Source organism: Epinephelus lanceolatus, chromosome 11 (genome assembly GCF_041903045.1).
Source record: "Epinephelus lanceolatus isolate andai-2023 chromosome 11, ASM4190304v1, whole genome shotgun sequence".
NCBI lineage: Eukaryota > Metazoa > Chordata > Actinopteri > Perciformes > Serranidae > Epinephelus > Epinephelus lanceolatus.
This window is the reverse complement of record NC_135744.1, coordinates 29,140,937-29,161,468: the sequence shown is the minus strand read 5'-3', so window position 1 is coordinate 29,161,468 and position 20,532 is coordinate 29,140,937. Positions and strand designations below refer to the sequence as shown.

Here is a 20,532-nt window from a genome sequence, read left to right as displayed (position 1 = left end):
ACCAGCAGTTTTGGTGTGTGTGTGTGTGTGTGTGTGAGACCCATGGATCAGTGCTGGTGTTTGAAGTGGCTGATAAGCTCTGTTGTTGTGCTGCCATCTTTCAGCCTGCTGACTTTTTTTTTTTTTTTAGCTTCAGCAGCAGTGTGGTTAATTTCTCACTGTTTCTGATCTCAGATCTGTCAGACAGAAAAGGAGAACACTGATATCACTGACCAACAATCCCACACATTGTGGATGTATGTTTGAACCAGTACTTGACCATGTGTTTACGATTATATAAAAACCGTCTGGCAGGTCTTACGCTAAATATTTCTTCCCTCGTGTCAGGTGTTTCTTTGTGTGTGTAGCATGTAGCTTGAAAGCTGGAAGATGTTCACAGGCTTTTTTTCCCATGTGATACTCGTGACCTTTACACAAAGGGTGTTTTGGGACAGAAAGATCTGAGACGAGAAAAACAAGTGTGTAAGTGGTTTGGCACACACACACAGCCATTACACCATATTTCACACGCTCATACTCGCTTTGAAGTTGCTTGTTAGTAAATTCAAGTCCAACACGATGATTATTTCATGCAGTAAATTTATAATTTCACCTACAACATACTGTAATCTTATTCTCAAATAAATAACAGACTAGTTTTTATAGAGTGCTGACAACATATTACATGACTACTTTGTGGTGTGTTGAATAGCTCGTGTGTCAGACCCAGCACATGAACAGATGTGTGCATGGTATGCACTGGATGTGTGTGCACTCCGGAGCACAGAGATGGAGACAGACAGGTGAGTGAAATAGTGAGCAAACGGCATCACTGTCTAATTAAGTTTATGTCTGGTCTGATCAGGGTCGGCTCAGTGATTGCTGGGACACGCCGTGTGCCAGCCGGTCTCCCTTGGATACGGTTGTCACTTCCATTACCATGGCAATGTCTGATAACCAGTAACCACCAGAAACATTTTTTTTTTCCTGGACCTCTATCTCGATAGCCCAGACATGAACAAAAGATGAGGAAAGGGAAGGGACAGGGCTGTGTTCTCTCTTGGATATGTGTCAGTGAGCTTCAGTCTCGAGGGCCAAATAATGGGTGAGGTCAGAGCCAGCTCCAGTCCTGTTGGACAGTGGTGGTTCTGTGACTCCAATGTGCCATTATTAGTTGGAAGCAAAGTATGCAAAGATGAGAGAAATACCGACAGATAGGGCTGCCAGGAGGGACTGGATTTGGTGCACGTGATGTGGGGAAAACATCCAGTGATTCCAAACTCGTTAAACTTTACAAAACTGTTTGAACCGCCGCACAAATTAACATTTAAAGGATTTTGCTATTTTAAGCTTGTAGTGTTTCTACATGCAAGAAGAAATCCATTTTAATGTATTCTAATAAGTGAAACAGTAGAAAACACAAAACACAGCATGCAATCTTTATATAACGCCTTCTAAGTAGTGTTTAGTTTAATCATTTTAATGTTTAAAAGATTATGCAATGTCGCCAGTGTCAGGGTAGCTGTACGTGGTTTTACTGATTGAAGGAAACTCATTGTAGCATCTTATAACCATTAAATGAGGACACATTTGCATATACAAATTAAGTAAAAACAGGCTTTAAGTCTAATACAACATGTTTGTTCATCAACCAAGAGGTTTGATGGTGTATTATACCACTAGATCCCCCATGTGAAACAATGTAGTCTCTTTGGAGGCACAGTAATGAAGGCTGAAGTCTAGGATATTGCCCACCCTGTCTGAAATGTCGTCCCTTTTTATTTAATGCTTAGACATGTGCTTTTTGGTTTATTATCAGGTCCTGTTCCACATGAATATAGAAGGAAAATAAAAGCCCTGCAAGCAAGACAATGTAGGGCAAAGCAGCACATCAGAGCAGTGCTACAGTATTAACAAAGCTCTGAAAATCTATGATCTTCATCTCACCTTTCAGTCTCTCACCTCCTGCTCCTGCTCCAGTGTAACGTGTGCTGTCTGGTTTCTCTTCTAATTTCCATCTGCTGTCTGTGTTAGCCTCCCTTTTCATCCTCCTTTCTCTCCACCCTTGCTTTTCTACCGTGATGTATTGTCATATATTTTGTCCCCATAATTGAAAGCGACAATGTGACCGTGTCCTGTGTCAGACATGACAGCTCAGTGAATTTTCTTTTGTTTGTCCTTTCTGATCATGCTGTCTTGTTATCTTTGTTTTGAACTCTCTTTCTTTTCTCCCATCCTTCCAGTTTTCTCCTGACTTCTGTCCTTGTTTACCCACCTCCTCCTCGCTAACCCCCTGCTGCTCTTTACCATAAACAACATGAGGCTGGTGTTGGCGCTAAACAGCTTGGCTCCCTTAGCTCTCCAGCCGACTGTGGGCCCTGACCTGAGCCTGAAGCACTTGGACGCTTCCTGTTGTCAACAAATATAATCCAAACTTGCCACAGAATCCCTGGGAATTTCCACAACCATGTTATTTATCATTTTAAATTTAGGTTGCCCTTTTGTTTTTTTTTGCTCATGTTGATCACGGTTTTGTTTCCCCTGCTCTCGTGTTTGGAAAGCCTCCAAAGTGCTGAAGATTGTGTCTTACCTCATTTCACCCACCGCCTGTGGTCACACGGTGGCAAGACTGAGGAAAAAGAGGCAAAGTGGGACAATTTTAATTATCCCCACATTCTAATTACTTCATTCTCCGCAGTGTTTCACATCATTTAGTGGAGATAAATGAGTGTCTGGCTAGCCGGAGGAAACAAGGAGGTTCATTATTTTAGACAAAGCACAGAGCCACCTCCTCAATATGATAAACCAACCAGAGAATAAAACGACGATTGCTTGCGATAATAGAGATGCCGGTGATTGCTAGTGTTCTCCAAGGTGTAGTCAGCCTCACTGACAAGTGCTGGTTATAATTTACAAACCTCTATCAGTTTAGCTTAGGGGTATTTGAAATGGGAAATGCATAATTCAGTGTGCGAGGGGTGGGGGGTACAGTTTTCATCAGGGTTTGTTTTGATTCACTCCTGATTAAATTGCTCCTTGTATGCAGTGCATTTGTTTAACGTAGTTACAGACTACACACTAAGAATCCATAAGTTCAGAATATCTGTAGTTCAGACTTAGCTTTAGTAGCTTTAGCTGTTAAATCTTTTGTATTCTTTTTCTTTTAAATCACCCTATCTTCTGCCTTTTGTCACTGCCCTCTAATCAGGCCTTCCAGCTTTGTCCCAGTTGTTGCTGTCATCTCACAGTCTACCACTAGAGGGAGCACTGTGCTGCTGATTCATGAAGCCATGCATGCAAGACAACAACAGTAAACATGCAACCAAGAGCACATCTGGTTCCAAAATTAAATTTAAAAGTATGATTACCAATATTGATTGGAATATTTTAGCATTCAGGCATTTATAGAATTGTATTCCTTGTGTTTGTAATATATGATAACGTAGGAAAGAAGCAAGCACTCTCAAAATAAATCCCCTCGAAAGATGCACGGCCAAAAACAGCGAAAAAGGGAAAAATGCCAGCATTCACAAATGTCCTTTTGGTAAATTTAATAAACCAACTTGGGTGGCAGTACCAGAAACACAGATGTTTCGACAGAAAGTCTTCTACAGTATGGGATGTATGTAATATATGATAATACAGGCTATTATTTAGATTCACTTGAAAATGAATTATCTTGTGTTCTGTCATTAATGCTGGGGAAAGTTAAAAAAAAAAATCCCTGCACTTGACACTTGCGTCACTCTCATAACTTCTCAGAGTTGTAGTGTTGCAGTGTGCAAATGATCTCCCTCAAAGACTAACTGTTCGTGCACAGCTTTGTGAAGAGTCATGTCATAACATAATCATCCTTTCACTTCAGATTAAATGATTAAAGTCTCTCTCTCTCTCTCTCTGTCTCTCTGTCTCTGTCACTCTCTCTCTCTCTCTCTCTCTCTCTGTCTCTGTCATGGTGTATATCCCATCATTCCTCGGGGGGATTTATGGATTTGCATGTTTCCCTGATTTCAGATGAAACTGAACTTCAAGACTCTCCCTTCCCTCCCTTCCCCCTCTCTGTGTTCACTGACATTGACAAGTACATGCCTGCCCTTGAGCATAAGTACACCATGCCATCAAAATTGCTATATTTCTGTTTACTTATATATAGTGTAGGCTTCATGTCAAAATGCAACACACCAAGTGTGTATCAGTGTGTGCTGTGTGTTTGTGTATGCCAGGTTATGTGGATCTGTGTAATCTCCGTTTATCCCTGCTCTCACTGTGCGCGGTTCCAGCTGACGGGTGTGAGAGCAGGTTTGTGCTTGCCTCCACGCTCCTCCCTCGTGCTGTACTCCTGTCTCTCTGTTCCGAAGGGCGGGTCTGAGAGGTAGTACATTTTGTAAAAGAGTAAAGATTTGTCTCTGGGTTAGGAAATGCATGTGTCGGAGAGACTAGAGAGAAGGTACTGCTGCCGGGGCTCTTTTTATTTACTTGCTGCCTGCCTCTAACTGTTAAATATGCTCTGCTAAGCTGTCGTGTTTTTCACATCTCTGAGGTCAAAGTGTTGTGTATTGCATGTGTGTAGGTTTGTGTGTTTGTACACACTCTGTATGCTCATTTGAGAGTGGATTTTAAGGTACTTTTTAAATATCAGATTTGATGTACGTCATAAAACCACACTTGCATTTGAGAAAAAGGTTATACGTCCTGAAGTTTTTTTTCCAGCAAAGATCTTTCAAAGATCTTTTTGAACTAAGACTGTGACCACAAATCAGAAAATCTTTAGTCTTACCTTCATGTTCAACAGCCTTTACATTCTTTTCCTATCTTCACTGACAGGACTGTGAGGAATGGTCTTATTCCTTCAAGTATTATGTAACGCTTGCTCTGAAGACAAGTGTGCAGCAGGTGTGGTGTGGTGAGCCATCACTGGATTGACAAAGGTGGTGCTGGAAAGTGAATTTCAGGCTTTTAGATCGAAGCAATCATGGGATGAGAACTTGAAGTTCCAGTCGGACTTGTATCAGAGATCATTTATAGAATATACTTCAAGCTGCTGTGACTACCAGGAGGAGATGTTCTGCGCGTCAGGGCATTTCTTACTGTGCTGGGTATGTTTTTATTTCAAATTGGTGTCCAGATTTGTTCCTTTCGATCGTGTAATCTTGCTTCCTTAAGGTTGATGCTTTGGGAATTTCAGAGACTCATTTTAAATATGAGGAGGAGCTTGTGCATAGTATTTACCTGTTGTTTAATCAGGCTCCTTTCTCAAGTGTGTTGGCATAAGTCTCTGAGTTGCAATGAGAAAAAGAAGCCAGATGCCTGTTGTCTTTTTGTGCTGTTCCTGTATTCCTGTGTTTGGCTCTCACCACCCACTGCTTCCTCACCTCCCCTTCTCTCCTCCCTCCTTTCTCCTCCCCTCTTTTCTTCCATCTCTCATGAGGATGTGGTGTTTGATCTTATTTAATGTTGTATTCTATGGTGCTGCTGCTGCTCTCCAACACCTGGACAGAAGTGAGATAGGCAGCAAGGACAGAGGCAAAGAGAGACGAAGAAGAGGAGGAGAGAGTGGAAACGGGTAGATGACAGGAGAGCACGCAGAGGCAGTCCTGGGGAATTGAGTAAGATAGATCCTGTAGGATAGCACGCTGTTGTTTATTTCAATCTGTTCTGTTCAATCTGTGTTTCGACCTGTTTGTTCAGCTGCGACAGTAATGATTTTACCAACGGTATTGTGAGGGCTGAATAGCAGGCATTTACTTTCACACTTTTTATCAGTTTGGTCGGACACATTGAAGAGCCATACATCCTGCACAGTGTATCAGTCGTACATTTTGGACGCGGAAGAAAATAAATCCTTGCGGCACTGAGTGGCACAGAGCAACAGAAGCTACCTGGACTGGAAAGACAGGACAGGAAACGGACACCTGACTCCTCGTTGAACTCTGTTTGACCTGCCAGCATGTCAGCCTTTAGGAGGAGCAGGGACTCCAGACACTCGACCGAATCCATCTATGATATGTTACAGCTGGTGAGCCGTGCATTCTGGTGTGTGTGTGTGTGTGTCTGTGTGTGAGTGTCTGTGATCCCTTGTATTGTGGATATGATCCTGCAGCGGTCAGTGATTATGTGATGGTGCCATTTGTGCTGAGGTCAGAGGTTAAACTCCTACATGTAGCGGAGCAGCCCATTCTGACAATTAGTGGAAGATTTGTGACTGATCACACATTGTGATTATATGAGCTGCAGTGTTCAGACCTTATCATATCATCCTATTTATATTTTAATGGAATGAATTAGACTCATTGTGGCATTAAACAATCATCACTGCTGCAAATCTAATAACTGACATATATTATCAGATGTGCTCAGTCGTTTAGAAACTTACAGTGCAATTAATGATGTTTTTCTCATTTTTAATTTAATCCCTAAAATCCAAATAGTCTATCTACTGGTATGTGTATCACCACTTTCTGTATTATTATGTTGATGCTGCCCATTTAGAATTAAGTCGCAGGCTGCAAAGTTGTGCATAGATGCTCCTCTTTGCCTCTTAATTAGGAGTGCTGGTAAAGAATTATGCAGCCATCCCTGCATCTCCATCTCCCGCTGTCATCTGTCTCTGTCGCTGCTCCATCTGTCACTTGGCGGTCACTAATTCCTCTGGCTGTCAAGGGCAAGACCTCGCCTACGAGTGGCAAGACTGTCAATGTCTTTGCTCCGTTTCTGTGTGTATAGAAACTCAAAGGCATGATTAGAGAGTGGATCAGTTTCTCTGTTTGCACACTGATCGTTTCGTCATTTGTCGTCTGATCATGTTCAATAATACATTGTGCGTGTGTGTGTGTGTCGGTTTAAGTGAGATCAGTTTGGAGTTTAAATTGCCTGCAATGCAAATACTTTGGTTGTTTTAACATGACTAACCATCTGTAAGTGATGCACACAATGCAGTGTGAATAACATGGACAAGGATTTAATCAGACATGATGTATTATTGTAGATTATATATCATAGATAAATGTCATTTTACTTGCATTACATGGCTTTACTTGTTGTTGTGGCTTCCTTCAAGTGACTGAGGGAGCTTATCTAGACTTCAGAATTTCAATATCAGCATGTCGGTCAAACTCTGTGTGTGTGTGTGTGTGTGTGGACCCAGCAGTGTTGCGAAACTGGTTTGAATACCACAATGGAAAATTGTGTTTGTCATTGCTGCAGTCCAAAAGGAGACAAGCCATGGAATCAGCAAAGACAAGCCATGTCCCCCAGCTGACCAGCTGTCTGTAAATCAGGCAGCAGAAACACAAACAGGCGCAGTTTGTTTTTACTGATTATAATAAACACTTCCACTGACCCCATGCACACAAATAAGGCAAAGTAATTTTACAAAGGTGCCCCTATGTATAACACTGATGTCTGCAGGGTTGAATTATACACATTAATCCTGTAAAACTAAACAATGGCTGATGATCAGATTGTTCCTGCAGATACAGATTTTGGATTGCATCACCTGATCAGCAGTACACAACGAGTTCCACTGTAATGACTCACTGTGTTTAATTACTTTGCGGTGATTTCACTGTGCTTGTTTGAGTTTCAAATGTCTCAGAAGAAAGGAAATGTCAAGTAATTGTCCTTAACAAATCAAAACTTTTCATTTATTCAAAGGTTTATTTTATGACAGACACTCACAGTACAATGAGGGTGAGATTTGTTAAGTTCGGCGTGTTGTGTTGGTCTTCTACAGGGGCTACATTAAATGAGACATGAAATGCAATTAGCGTTCCGTGTGTGGGCTGAGCACATTCATTCGACCACATTTCACGGAGATTCTAATTGTCTCCTTAATGTACAAGTCCTGGCTGAGTAGAAGATGTAATTGTACATTTTGTCTCTCAACAGACCTCACAGTCCGCCAACAGCCTGCCTGGACTTGGCCCGCAAACAATCCCATGAAACCACAGACTCACCAATGTTCGACATAAATCCAGAGATGCTGAAATTTTTGATCATTGGAAGTTGATGACTAGGTTGCATTTGCAGACGTTGGAAAGATTAATAATTGTTTTCATTGTTGTAGGAATAAAATATTGCTGTATTATTCACAGTACATTTCAGATTTGCCTTAACACATCCAGCCTCTCCCTTTTGATGATGCTCCTGTCACTTTCTCCCTAGTTTTTGTCTCCGATGCCTACGCACTGTGCATTCACCTTCACAGCCTTGGGAGTATGAAAGAAACTATTGGATGTGGACAGAACCTCTTGATCTGATTTATGTTCTTGCGTGGGCTCCAATCTGTAATTTTTGAACTGCTGTTGTACATCAGTACGGCTGATGAGTCATCTCATCTCTGAAGAAGTTATTTCCCTTCACTTTGCAAAGCCTAGTCTGAATAATCACTGTATGACTTTTGAGTTTTAAGAGTAACAGCAATTTCAACCAATATTGGTCTGTGTAGCCAGAAGGAGGTGGCTACCTCCATTGTACCAGTTTGGCCTGGCAGGTCTGCTCATGCTTGGTATTTTTGACACCAAGGATGTAGGTGGGTGTTGTTATGGCAGGTTTAGCAAGGAGGTAGTGTATGTTTTGTTGGTGGTGCACATTTTACAGTTTGTTATATGTATCTGTGTATGAACATCATGGATATTGTGTTGTGTTTTACTCTACAAAAGTCTACATCAGTACATGAGGTCTTTTGTTTTTGCTTCAGTTTTATTTCCCTGTCCTCTCACAGTAGTTTTCAGGAGAACAAGTACCTTTTTTAACATGTCAAATGGACTAATAGCAGCTGTCTCTGACATCAAATTACCCTTAAGAGATGCGTAGAATTTGACATGTTCTTTGTCTCTTTCTGTACAGAGCACGGAGCAGGTCACTGCTTTCTGCCGCAGCCTCCATGACATGAATCCCCTGGAGTGCCCTATGTCATCCTCCTCGTCCTCGTCCTCGTCGTCCCTCTCCCCGAGCCCTGTGTCAGCTTTACCACCCACGGCAGGTGCTGCCGCCCAGAGACAGCTCTCCCACGCAGACAAACTACGCAAGGTCATCAATGAACTGGTGGAGACGGAGAAGACTTACGTCAAAGTCAGTACAAGCTGTGTTTAACTTCCTTAAAGACAATATTTACCACAAAAATCAATGCTTAGTGAGTCATATCTGTGTCTGTTCGTTGACAATGGACACACAGGCTTATACTGCTCTGGTAAAACTGTTGGGAGTGTCATGATCAATGCAATAGGCATGCAGGCGTGCAGATCATCCATGCCTCTCTGAGCAAGTCTTTCTGTCCAGGGGCCTGCTGGGCGGAACATCAGAGAGATTGAGCTCACCTGGTTTGACTGCAAGAGTGTATAAACTGGCGGCAGTCAGCCAGTTTCTCTTCCCCAACTTTCACCCTGTTTGGTTTCGTTAGGATTTAGTTTGTCATTGTACTAATTTGCCCTTTAGTTAGGTAAAATGAGCTTATTTTCAGTACAATGTGCGGTCTCCACCTCATGTTGTCTTTAGGTAGTTGCTGTTTTTAGCAGTGTTGTCAATAGTGAAAGTCCAGCCTGCCTCCGATCAGCTGGACTGAGAGCAGGTTGAAGCTGAAGCCCTTGTTTTGGGGAGTGAGTAAACAGGGGAGGCATTTAGCCCTTACCTTTTTCTCAGGCTGAGCTCAATGTACAGACAATGGAGATGAAGACCGCTTTGTTACTTTGGGCTTCTCAGCTGAGAGGAGCTGACAGTGTTTGACGGCAGCTGGCCTGGCATCAAGTACTGGCAATGACACCTGACTGTCTGTTTGTCTGTTTAATGGGGGGTTGATGTTCTCCAAGCAGGTCTGTCCCTCCAGGAGCCTGGTGCGTGAAGTTGGGTTATCAGAGAATCAGCTCACCTGGTCTAGGTGCAAGACTATATAAGATGATTGCAGCAGCCAGTCTCTCTCTTCACTTGTTTCACTACATTTAGTTTATCATTACACTACTTTGCCTTTGGTTATGTAAATTAAGGTTCTTTTAAGCAGCCTACAACTCGTGCTCTCCTCCCCTTTGTCCAGCCTCTAGCTGGTTGTAACGTGTCAGCGTGAGTTATGTTCATACCTGTGAGAACGGTTCTCTTCCTGTTATTTAAAATCCTAAGTAATGACTCCATATTAAACAGCCTTCATGCCAACAGGCGCCCACGCATGCCCTTTCCCATTCCACCTGAACATCTGATCACAGGTTCATCTTTTTTTATATTCCTTGTCTTTTCCAGGACCTGAGCTGCCTGATAGAGTGCTACTTGACACCTTTGCAGAAAGAGAGCTTCCTTACACAAGATGAGGTACTTTCTATCTGGTTTGTGTTTTACAAGAATTAAAATCTGCATACAAATTGTTGTAGATATGCACAACCCTTAAAACTGACACTGTTGTTAAGGTAGCAGCATTGTCAGAGTGACGATTTGTGTGTTGTAGCTGGACGTATTGTTCGGTAATCTCGGGGAGATGGTGGAGTTCCAGGTGGAGTTTCTCCGGACGCTGGAAGATGGGATCAGACTGGTGCCAGATCTGGACAAGCTTGAAAGAGTGGAGCAGTTTAAGGTGTGGCAAGGTTGAATTCCTGAACTATGCATCATTAACCTTTTACTTTTCAGGGTTAATTCAGTTGGTGCTGCTGATTAGAACTCACTGCTACTTGGTCAACTTATCTTATTAAAGGGATATGGGTAACATGCTGACACTATGGACAGAGTTCTGATCATAGATACTGAGCAGAAGCAATTAAACAATTTTTGAATATACTGGGTCAAACTATTGACTTTCTTAGTAAGCAGCGTTGGAAGTTACCAAGCTACCAATTACTTCACACTGGAAGAAGTTGGAATTACAGGAAAGCTACCAGCAGGAGAAATCTAGTTTGGGTATCTAAAGCTACTCAGAAAAGTTAGTTCAAACTACTTTAAAATATGCCTTCCAGAAACTAGTGTCCAGGTAGGGGGATTGCACCAAGCAGAGTTACTGAGGTAGCTTCTTACCTTCTTACATAGTATGCAACAACAACTCTGAACATTTATTAATAAACAGCAGTAATCAGTAGGTTACCTATGACTTACTGTAGTCAGAGGTGGTTCAATTACAGTAGAGAAGCCATAGTAAAATAAAATCATTCATTTTCTTTTATGGTCCTAAATTGGTTGTAGTTTCAGTAGTTATCTATGCAAACAATTGCCAAAAAAGTAATTTAACTACTTGAAACACTCTGCAGTATGAATGCATCTGAACTATCAGCAAGCTACTGCAAAATGTAATTAAAGTACCAGTTTAATTGCACATAGTTCACTACTCCCCAACACTGTTAGTGAGTAGCTTTGTAATAAGCAGGATAATGTACACAGCTTCGGTCAGGGTCCTGCATCACCCAGTTGGAGTTTATCTCATAATAATGACCCAGTTGCTGTACAGTATTCCTTACATAGGTGGTTTAAGGTGTTATTGCAGTTGTACAGAGATGTGTTTTGTCCTGACTTACATTTCTCAGATTGTAGGGTCCTCCCAAACAAAACATATAAAGTGAATATGTTTTGTTTGGAAGGACAAGAGAGAGAGACAGTAATTCCCATTTACTGTAATGCAGCCTTAATCTAAAGCAAAGATAATTCAATTGTAATAGCATGATGTTGCAATTTGTCTCCACAGAAAGTGCTTTTCTCCTTGGGTGGTTCATTCCTGTATTATGCCGATCGCTTCAAGATCTACAGCGCCTTCTGCGCCAGCCACACCAAGGTCCCAAAGGTCCTGGCTAAAGGTAAGAACATGTACACATGGACTGGCATCAAGCACTGAGCCACCACATGCTCTTCTGATAGCTGCACAATAGTTTATTGCGCTCTACCATCAGTGGCATGTGATAGCTGAAGGGTTTGTGTAGTACTGGGAGGATGTTGTTTTATTCGCATGTCCTGCAGTACAGAGGGCGAGCTGCAACTAGTATCAGCAAACAGTGAGGCATAAACTTAAGACAGTTGAGAGGCATTTGAATGAACTTCTGCATTTACTACCAAGGTCACCACCCTGACACTTAAATGGCCACCTGTTTACAATTTTTCATCTTGAGTTTAAAGTTCTCAGCAGATACAGTGGCTTATCTTTTAAATGCAGTCGTCTGTGTCTGTTTCAGTGTTTGCTTGCCAATGAATGCTCTTATTTCTGCCACTCCAGCAAAGACCGACCCAGATTTCAAGGCTTTCCTGGCTGAGAGAAACCCAAGACAGCAACATTCATCCACTCTGGAGTCCTACCTGATCAAACCCATCCAGAGGGTCCTGAAGTACCCGCTGCTGCTAAGGGAGCTCTACTCTCTCACTGACCCCGACAGTGAGGAACACTACCACCTAGATGGTAAGCCAGTGTTTTGATATAGCACTTAACTGCTGTGAAACTGTATTATATCAGCTCCAGACCCATGGAACTATAATTAATCAGGATAAAATAAATTACGGTCATTATGACTCAGAGATGATGAATGTTTCTCCCTTTCAGTTGCAATGAAGGCCATGAACAAAGTTGCGAGTCACATCAATGAGATGCAGAAGCTTCATGAGGAGTACGGAGCTGTTTTCGATCAGCTCATCAACGAACAGACGGCAGATAAAAAAGAGGTAAACATGACCATTTTTATCCAAGGTTATCCAACGTAGATGCACTAAATCATCCAATGAATTAATTTCATACGTCACAATCTGCATCATTATTATTATTAGTATTATTATTATTATTACGTTATTATCATGTGCAATATTACTTTTCTGGCAATATAAATACTATTATTTTCTCAAATCATGTGCAGTACTGCTTCTTATTGCTACTTCATAGTCAATATAATGTTGATTATCAGGCACAGTCTGCTTTTTTTCCACCATTTTAGTTCATTTTCAGCAACTACAGTACTAATGTTACTCCTATTTTTTATGCTATTAGGCACTGGTTTTATTTTTGCTCCTTGAAAACACTTCTTATCTTGTATATTTGTATATATTGCCAGATAATTATTACTCTGTTGTTTCTAAAACCAGGCCCAGTGAGTGACCCTGATCCGGGGATCCCACTGGTTGTTCTGGTTGTTCCTAGTTGTGCTCGTTTATTGTGGTTACTGTACATGGTGTTAGTGTAATTTAAAGCATTCTCTGGCACAAGAATTTCCTTCGGGATCAGTAAAGTTTTATTGAATCGCTGTGAATTGAATTGAAGTACTTCTGTGTTTCTCAGGTGGCTGACCTCTCAATGGGGGATCTTTTGTTACATTCCACTGTGGTGTGGATCAACCCTCCAGCCTCTTTGGTGAAGAGCAAAAAGGATCCTGAGTTGGCTGCTTTTGGTAAGGCTTAATGTGGATTTTGGATTACGTTGTAGAATTAATTCTGCCCCTCTGTTGTCCTTATGTTATGGGAATATCTTAGATTTAAATCACTTTTTCATTTCTAAAGTTTCAGCTGTGTGCACGGGAATAGAGACCTTTTATGTAATTACAGCTGCCCACTTGTGTGCAATTTCAGTTATGATTGGTTAAAAAGTTCCACAGTCTTCATTTTAGGTCAAACTCTTTAATATGCATCTTTACAAAATAGATGATGACATGCCTTTTTTGTATCATCAAGCACAGGACCTGTCAAAACATTATATAACTTTAAAAATGTTGTCACATTTTCAGAATTTTAAATGGACAAATGATCTTTTAAGACCTCATCCCCATGTATTAAACATCAACTCAAAAATATTTCCATATACAGAAGATAATGCAGTTATGCTTTTCAGTGAAATAGCAGTTCAACTGTATGTCTTTTGCTCTCTGCTCTTGAGAAACAGTGCATACTGTATATAAGAGTATCTTAACGCTTGCATGCAGATGGCACTTTACTGTTCCCCACATAATACTGTCATGCATAGTGTGATGCTGGGTGCTATTTCAGACGGCGAGGAAACAGACTCGGTAAAAGGAAAACAGTGTCAGGCACATAACACGAGGGATCTTTGCATTATTTTTTTACTTATCATGGGAAGTGCGGCATGTTTTCCTTACATTAATGGGATCACATGAAATTGTCACACACCTAGAAGTGCCTTCTTTCTAAAAATGTCACTCAGCAGAGACACCTCTGGGTATAAATATTGCATCTACATAGTATAAGGGCTTTTCCTTGTGAGGCGATTGTGAGTGGAAGTGGTGGCTTTGTGCATGCAATGTCATGACTTTGGTCCATTTCCATCTTTTGTGCTGCTGGTATAGCATGCCAGTAGTTTGAGTTCTTTTTTTTTTCCTTGAAAGATGTTACTAAAAGCATCCATTGACATGCTGCATCTAGCTGTCACTGTAGCAATTTAAGTAGCGATGAAAAATCTTTTCATATATACAGTGACTGAATGCAGACCCCCCTAATGGTTTCCATCTCTCTGTTGCCCTCATTTAGTGTTCAAAACAGCAGTTGTATTCGTGTACAAAGACAGCTCCAAGCACCGGAAAAAAATCGTAAGTACTTTTTTTCTCCCCCCATTTTCTGTTGATTAATCCAGTCAGAAAAACACTTTGTTGTTGGATTCTCTGTGCGGATTGAGGCTCTGGGCTTCCTCTGAAGTGCTTTTTTAAATTGCTTTTTTAAAGTTTTGGGTGGTGCCTTGAGACCACAAAGAAATTAAGGTTAATGTCTGTCACCATGGGACAATAGACTGAATTGAATGAGGGTGTTTATTGGCAACTGAACAGACTGAAGAGACTTTATGTGCACACACTACTGTTCCACTTGTACAGTGAAGTACAGGGGATGGTTGTGTCTGTTAAACCGCCCCTTCTGTCATTGCACTCTTGTGCTCTCTGCTGTTATGTCGATGTATTGCAGTGGTTATGTATTAGATATCCAACCAGTCTCTCTTTTTCAGGGTGCATCTCACCGCGCATCTGTGAGCGATGACAGAGATCCTTTCCGTTTCCGTCACATGATCGCAACAGACTCTCTGCAAGTCCGTGCCCTTGCAAGTAAGTCTATTGAAATACAGTAATGTGAAGCAAATGTCATTTTTAATCTTGAACATAATTGTCTTGGAACTACAATTGCTTTTGGGGTCAGTTCCAGCTTCGTAAATGGTCAGTTCCATAGTTTATTTACACACCAAACTCAAGCAATTATCTCACTTTTTCTGTTCCAAACCTGAACAGAGGTTAAGGTAATAAACGTAGGTGCTTAGTCTCTGATAGATTTTTGCTCAGTTTTAGAAAAAATCAGTGATTAAAAAGCTGCAGTATAATTGGAATAGATGACCTGTGAGATCAAATTCCATCAGAAAAATACTTTAATTATCCGGCCTTTAGTCTGAAACATGTAATGGACAAGAACTGAAATGTTTAGACAAAGCTCTTTGAGGCACCATGTGGAGACTTCAATTTCTCTTGCCAGGGAAGCATAGACCTCATAATTGATGCTGTCAGTCAGCCAGATGTCTCCATAATGAAAGTCTGTTCAGTGGGAAAAGTTATGAAGGGATTTTAGGTTTTTGCATGTGCGACAGATTGTATTATTGCATGCATAAATGTATTACACATTATTCTGTGGGAAGATGTGTGTTGAATCTGCACCAAAAGTCTGTGATTAATCAAAGTTAATATAGTCTTACAAGGGAAGTATTGGACTTTACAGTTAGTGTTTTATTAGTGCCTGAACTATATTTTTTCTCCTTCCCCTAATAGTTCATCACCACTTAAAAATGGACATAAGCTTGAATTATATTGTTCTTTTAATATAATGTATTCTGCATTTTTATGTTGAGGTCATAGTTAAAGATCGTTTAGATATCAGGGAGCCTGTCGTCCCAAACCGCAGAGGTTGTCTCTGATGACTCAATATTTTCTGACAGTGGTTTCAGAGGCTCCCGAGTCCACTCAGTATTGCCGCTTCTCTCCCCAGAAAAAAAATGACAACCTATATAAACAAAACAGATGGATACCTATTAGTAGGTCTGCATGCAATCTTCTTCACATCTCTGTCCTAGATGAACCTTAAATCACCCTCTGGCAATTTAGCTCAAGTGTTATCGTTTGTCTGCCTAATGGCCTGTTGTTAAGGGGAAAGAAATTGATGACGGAAATTAACTGAATGTTTTTATAAATGTGGATCCCATCCCTCTTCCCTCTTAGACTCAGAGGGTACAGCAGTGTGTGAGATAGTTCACACAAGATCTGAATCTGAAGGAAGACCTGAGAGAACCTTCCAGTTGTGCTGCAGGTACGATTTCTTTTTAAAACTACATAAAACTGCAAACAAGAGAACCTTCTCCTGTATGTTATTTTTAATTTCTTGTGTTTTGTCTATTTTGCAGTTCTCCAGATAGTAAGAAGGACTTCCTGAAAGCAGTCCACTCCATCCTTAGGGAAAAGCAGCGCCGCCAACTTCTTAAGACAGAATCTCTGCCCCCCAACCAGCAGTATGTCCCATTTGGGGGCAAACGTCTGTGTGCCCTTAAAGGGATGCGGCCCTCCATGAACAGAGCAGGTGACAAAGCTTGAATGTAGCTTCTAGTTCACAGGAGAAGTGCCTACAATATTTGTACATGACATTAACAAACAAAATATCGATTATCTGTCTGCTAGCATCGGCTCCATCGCGAAGGCTGGCCCGCAGGAAGCTGGTGAGGAACCGCTTCACCATCGACACCGACCTGGTTTTCCATGGCAACAACAACAACAGCAACGATCCAGACACTTCCCACCACTCCTCCTACCCTTCCTCCTACCCCTTGCTGTCCCAGCATTCTCTTCCTCTATCCCACAAACCTCAAGGAGAGGACACGGACCGTTGGGTGGAGGAGCAGTTCGACCTGGGATGTTATGAAGACCAGGGCGAGTGCATCGACTTGGGGCAGGTGAAGGAGACAGACATTTTGAGTGACGACGACGAGTACTGCAAGTCTGTCCGGGCCGCGTTGGCAGAACCGGCTGACCTGGAGGGGAAAATGGAGGGACTCGACCTACAGGACAGAGAGATGCCAAGCCATAACCTGAATGGACGGGCAGAGGCTGGGATCATGCTGAGTGTGATGCAGGAGGAGGAAGTCGATCGAATAAAGCACGGTGATGATTCAGGCTCAGTAGACTCCTTCACCTCCTGTGGTGTCTCTCTGTCCCGCAGTGCAACCCCGACTCTAAAACTTGCTCCTTTGAAGCAGTGTGCTGTGGAGGGGGCCACAAACAAGGACCATGATGTCATCTGGGTGAGGCGGGATGACTTTGCTAACGGCTGCAACAGTGACGTGTTCTGATCTGGAGTTGTCGACGACAAAATGAAGAAAGGAGACAAATGTTCATTTCACTTTTTGCATAAAGTGGGAGTGCAAGGAAAGGGGAAAGATTGAATACAAGCTTTAAATATGTAGAATATGGAGGTATGTGTATATAGAAGGTATTACACCTCAGCCAGTCCTCCCTGTATCACGACACAACCCTCTTCTCCCCGCCTCACCTGCATCTCCCTTGTTCTGACAATCCCGAAATACTGAACTGAGTGAGTAAGGAAAGGTAAAATGTACTCAGAGATTCTCATCCCGAGCTCCTTAAAAGTGAATCCAAAAGACTACACGGTCCTCACTGTTTTGGACGCAGGCATCACACACACCTGTGGAATTACATGTGAACGTATGAACATAACAGCACTGCATGTGCACGCGAGTGAACAAACAAGTATGTGTATGAACACTGTTGAGTACACAGGAGCACAGACACAGAGACTCCAGGCAGCTGCTGCTCTGTGCACACGTGCTGAAGCGACGTCACCACCGAGCTGTGATTCTCCTGGCCAAGAAATGTCTATTTTTCAACACAGGAATGTGGGTGTTATATTTTTCTGACTCAGAAACTGTGTTTGTATTTTAACACTCAAGGGCTGTGTGTTACTGAACTTCTCTTCAGGGGCTTTTGGCTTAACGACTGCTGTGTAAAAAGATGGCGAGATCCGACTAGCTTTATCGTGCTTTTCATTGTTTTAACTTAATATCAGCTGCACATCGGTGCATAGTCAGGAGTACAATAGAGTGCCGTTAACCTCTTGTATGAAAACGTTTTGAAGCTCACTTTTGTCTCCTAGCATATCCTTTTTAAAAGATAGCCTACTATTCTTAATTTAATTATTGCCTTTTTACTGTAATTTTTAATGTTTACACCACACTCAGCTGCCCAGTGTTACAAACCACCTTTTGTGTGTTTGGTGCCAGAAACAAGCTCGTGCCCTTCACATGAATGTCCACTCTATATTTTTGTTGCTAAAATAAAATGCCGTTGTTATTTTGGTAACTAATGGATTTCATTAAGGTTATTAATATACTGTATCCTTTCTTGCCCCAGAGGCCACGCTCTCCTCCTCATGCTCCACATCCTTGATAAATAGCATAATAATTCCTACAGCAATCCTGTTTTACTTGAATTTTCTTTGTTGTTTTGAAAGGAGGTATTCAACAGAGCCATGCTAGACTGTACTGTAACTCCACAGAGAAGAGCAATCATGCAGTTGACCTGTCATACTCTGACTGATTGACATCTTATTTCTCTCCATCTCTGACCTTTTCTCAAGCAGCATCACAACCACAGAGACGCTGCCTGAGACAGGCTTCACATCCATGACATTTGACATCCATCCCTACACCTCACACCTCCTGCATTTCTTCCCTTATCCACCAGGCTGTGCTGTTTCACTTTATGTCATCACAACAACATGCTGATTGCTGAGCTCAACACAGTCATGCGCACCTTAATGGATGTATTGAACATGCACTTAATACCCAACTGTGAGGGGAGGGAGGGATCTGCCAGCTACTCTGATTCAGAGTGTGTGAGGAGAGTGGAGGGAAATAATACACTTTGGATGTTCTTATTATTGTCTTTTTATTATGATGCTGATTTCTTAGATTTTAGCTTACTGGGTGATGATTCCCAGTAGGGATGTTCAGACTGTGAGGTACAATCACCAGGCCTTGGAGGCAAATCCTGTGAGAACCCCTTTGACTCCTCCCTTTGTACTTTAAAAAAAAACTGTGTTCGTACATAAAACTGTGGAGTATTATCATTTTTATGTTAAAATAAATTTTTTAAAGTTAGGTCTGTGTGAAATTATTTTTTCATTTAACACACATGTGCTGCAGATTTTCTCATCTGCGACACTGGTACAGAGCTTAGTAAGCATATTTTCACCTTCAAAGGGAGACCTAGCGTTTTTATTAACATCATAACCGCCTCACTGAAGTTATTGGAAGATCACATTCAGTTGATCAAATAAAAAATGACTGATGCTGGACCGTTTTGCAGATTCAATTGCAGTCTAAATTAAATTATGTTAAAGGATGGAATATAGGCTCAAAAGCCATTTTGATGAATAACTGAACAAATTCTGTGAAAGTGTAGATGCAGTTAAAATTTTAAAAGAAAGTAGAGGCTTGATTTAGTAAAGCTGTACCATGGTAGAAAGCAAACAACTTCACATGTAAATTTTAAAGTGAATTAGACACAAATATATACAGTAGAGTAAGATAAAATGTCTTTGAAATTCAGTTTGGTTAAGCAGAATAGACCACTTTAGCTGGAACAAATTTTATTTCCGATGTACATAGAGTTACTCTGTCCATTTCTGAAGTGTATTCTTTAATTTAATATGAAGTAGTCCTATTTCTGCAGCTCTAGCAGATATTTACATGCATGGTATTTACCAGACACTCTACTGAGAGACAATTCTGCTCAGTATTCATATCAGGCGAGTTTAGTGTTAGGGCAGTTGCCCAAGGACTCCTTCTGGAGAGGCTGGATGGTCATTTTCTGAGTTAATTAAGTTTGTCTATAGGCCGTTTGTCAGAGATCCAGGTTGAAGTTGGCAGTTTTTTTTTCAGATCAGTTTTTGGCTCCCAGCTTTGATTGAGTTCACAAACATTGTGATAAACAAAATGTCAGTTCTGACGTAATGCGCATTTTGCTTGAGGAGAACAAGACTGTGTGATGGCTGGCACCTGGAATTTTTTGCCTTTCTTTTTAAATGTCACAACATCACACAGCAGTCCAGAGTTTACAAACAGTAATTCAGTGGTTGAGAGATGTCATCTAGCTACATAAATCACCATGTTTTATACTACTTAAAAACCAAACTGTGGAAACAATAATAATAAACATACAAATCAGGTCAGTCAGATCTCTATAAAGATGTCAAATTATTTATTGGTGAAGTTGATACGGTGACTTTTTACACATTTTTACTCTATAAAATACATTCCCATGTCCTGTAGTTGTTATTTGCGGATGGGAAGGCATCCAGTGACCCAGTCAGATAAAGACCTTGCTTGTCTGCAGTGAGAGATAATCTGGCATCTGCCCTGTAACCTGAAGATTATTCTCCTCTCATCAGGACCGGTGGAGAGAACCGCTGCCAATCCATCTGCTCCTTAATCCAAACCAAATGGAGCCAAACTATCCAGAGATAACCAGAATTAGACCATGGGTACATTCAGTATAAACGCTTCTCTATGAAGTTAGAAGGAAAACAAACACCCATTATTTTGGGAAATAATGTTAAATAGGCCTA

General features: G+C 41.4%; 1 protein-coding gene across 4 annotated transcripts in view; it reads left to right on the top strand.

Moving 5' to 3' along the window:
* LOC117266152 (rho guanine nucleotide exchange factor TIAM1) overlaps positions 1-19,061 on the top strand; it is a 64,663-nt gene extending 45,602 nt beyond the window's left edge. For 2 of the 4 annotated variants that reach the window (XM_033641120.2, XM_078172476.1), the window contains exons 18-29: positions 8,827-9,051; positions 10,207-10,275; positions 10,409-10,534; positions 11,630-11,738; positions 12,152-12,331; positions 12,473-12,591; positions 13,199-13,307; positions 14,398-14,456; positions 14,864-14,960; positions 16,116-16,203; positions 16,298-16,470; positions 16,569-19,061. In XM_033641120.2, coding sequence (XP_033497011.2) covers positions 8,827-9,051; positions 10,207-10,275; positions 10,409-10,534; positions 11,630-11,738; positions 12,152-12,331; positions 12,473-12,591; positions 13,199-13,307; positions 14,398-14,456; positions 14,864-14,960; positions 16,116-16,203; positions 16,298-16,470; positions 16,569-17,236 — 2,022 coding nt within the window. In that variant the 3' untranslated portion in view covers positions 17,237-19,061. Of the gene's footprint in view, positions 1-4,147; positions 4,427-4,496; positions 5,586-8,826; positions 9,052-10,206; positions 10,276-10,408; positions 10,535-11,629; positions 11,739-12,151; positions 12,332-12,472; positions 12,592-13,198; positions 13,308-14,397; positions 14,457-14,863; positions 14,961-16,115; positions 16,204-16,297; positions 16,471-16,568 lie in introns of those variants that run through there. The other 2 variants (XM_078172477.1, XM_078172479.1) reach the window with 2 other exon arrangements.
* The last annotated feature ends 1,471 nt before the right edge of the window (positions 19,062-20,532 follow it).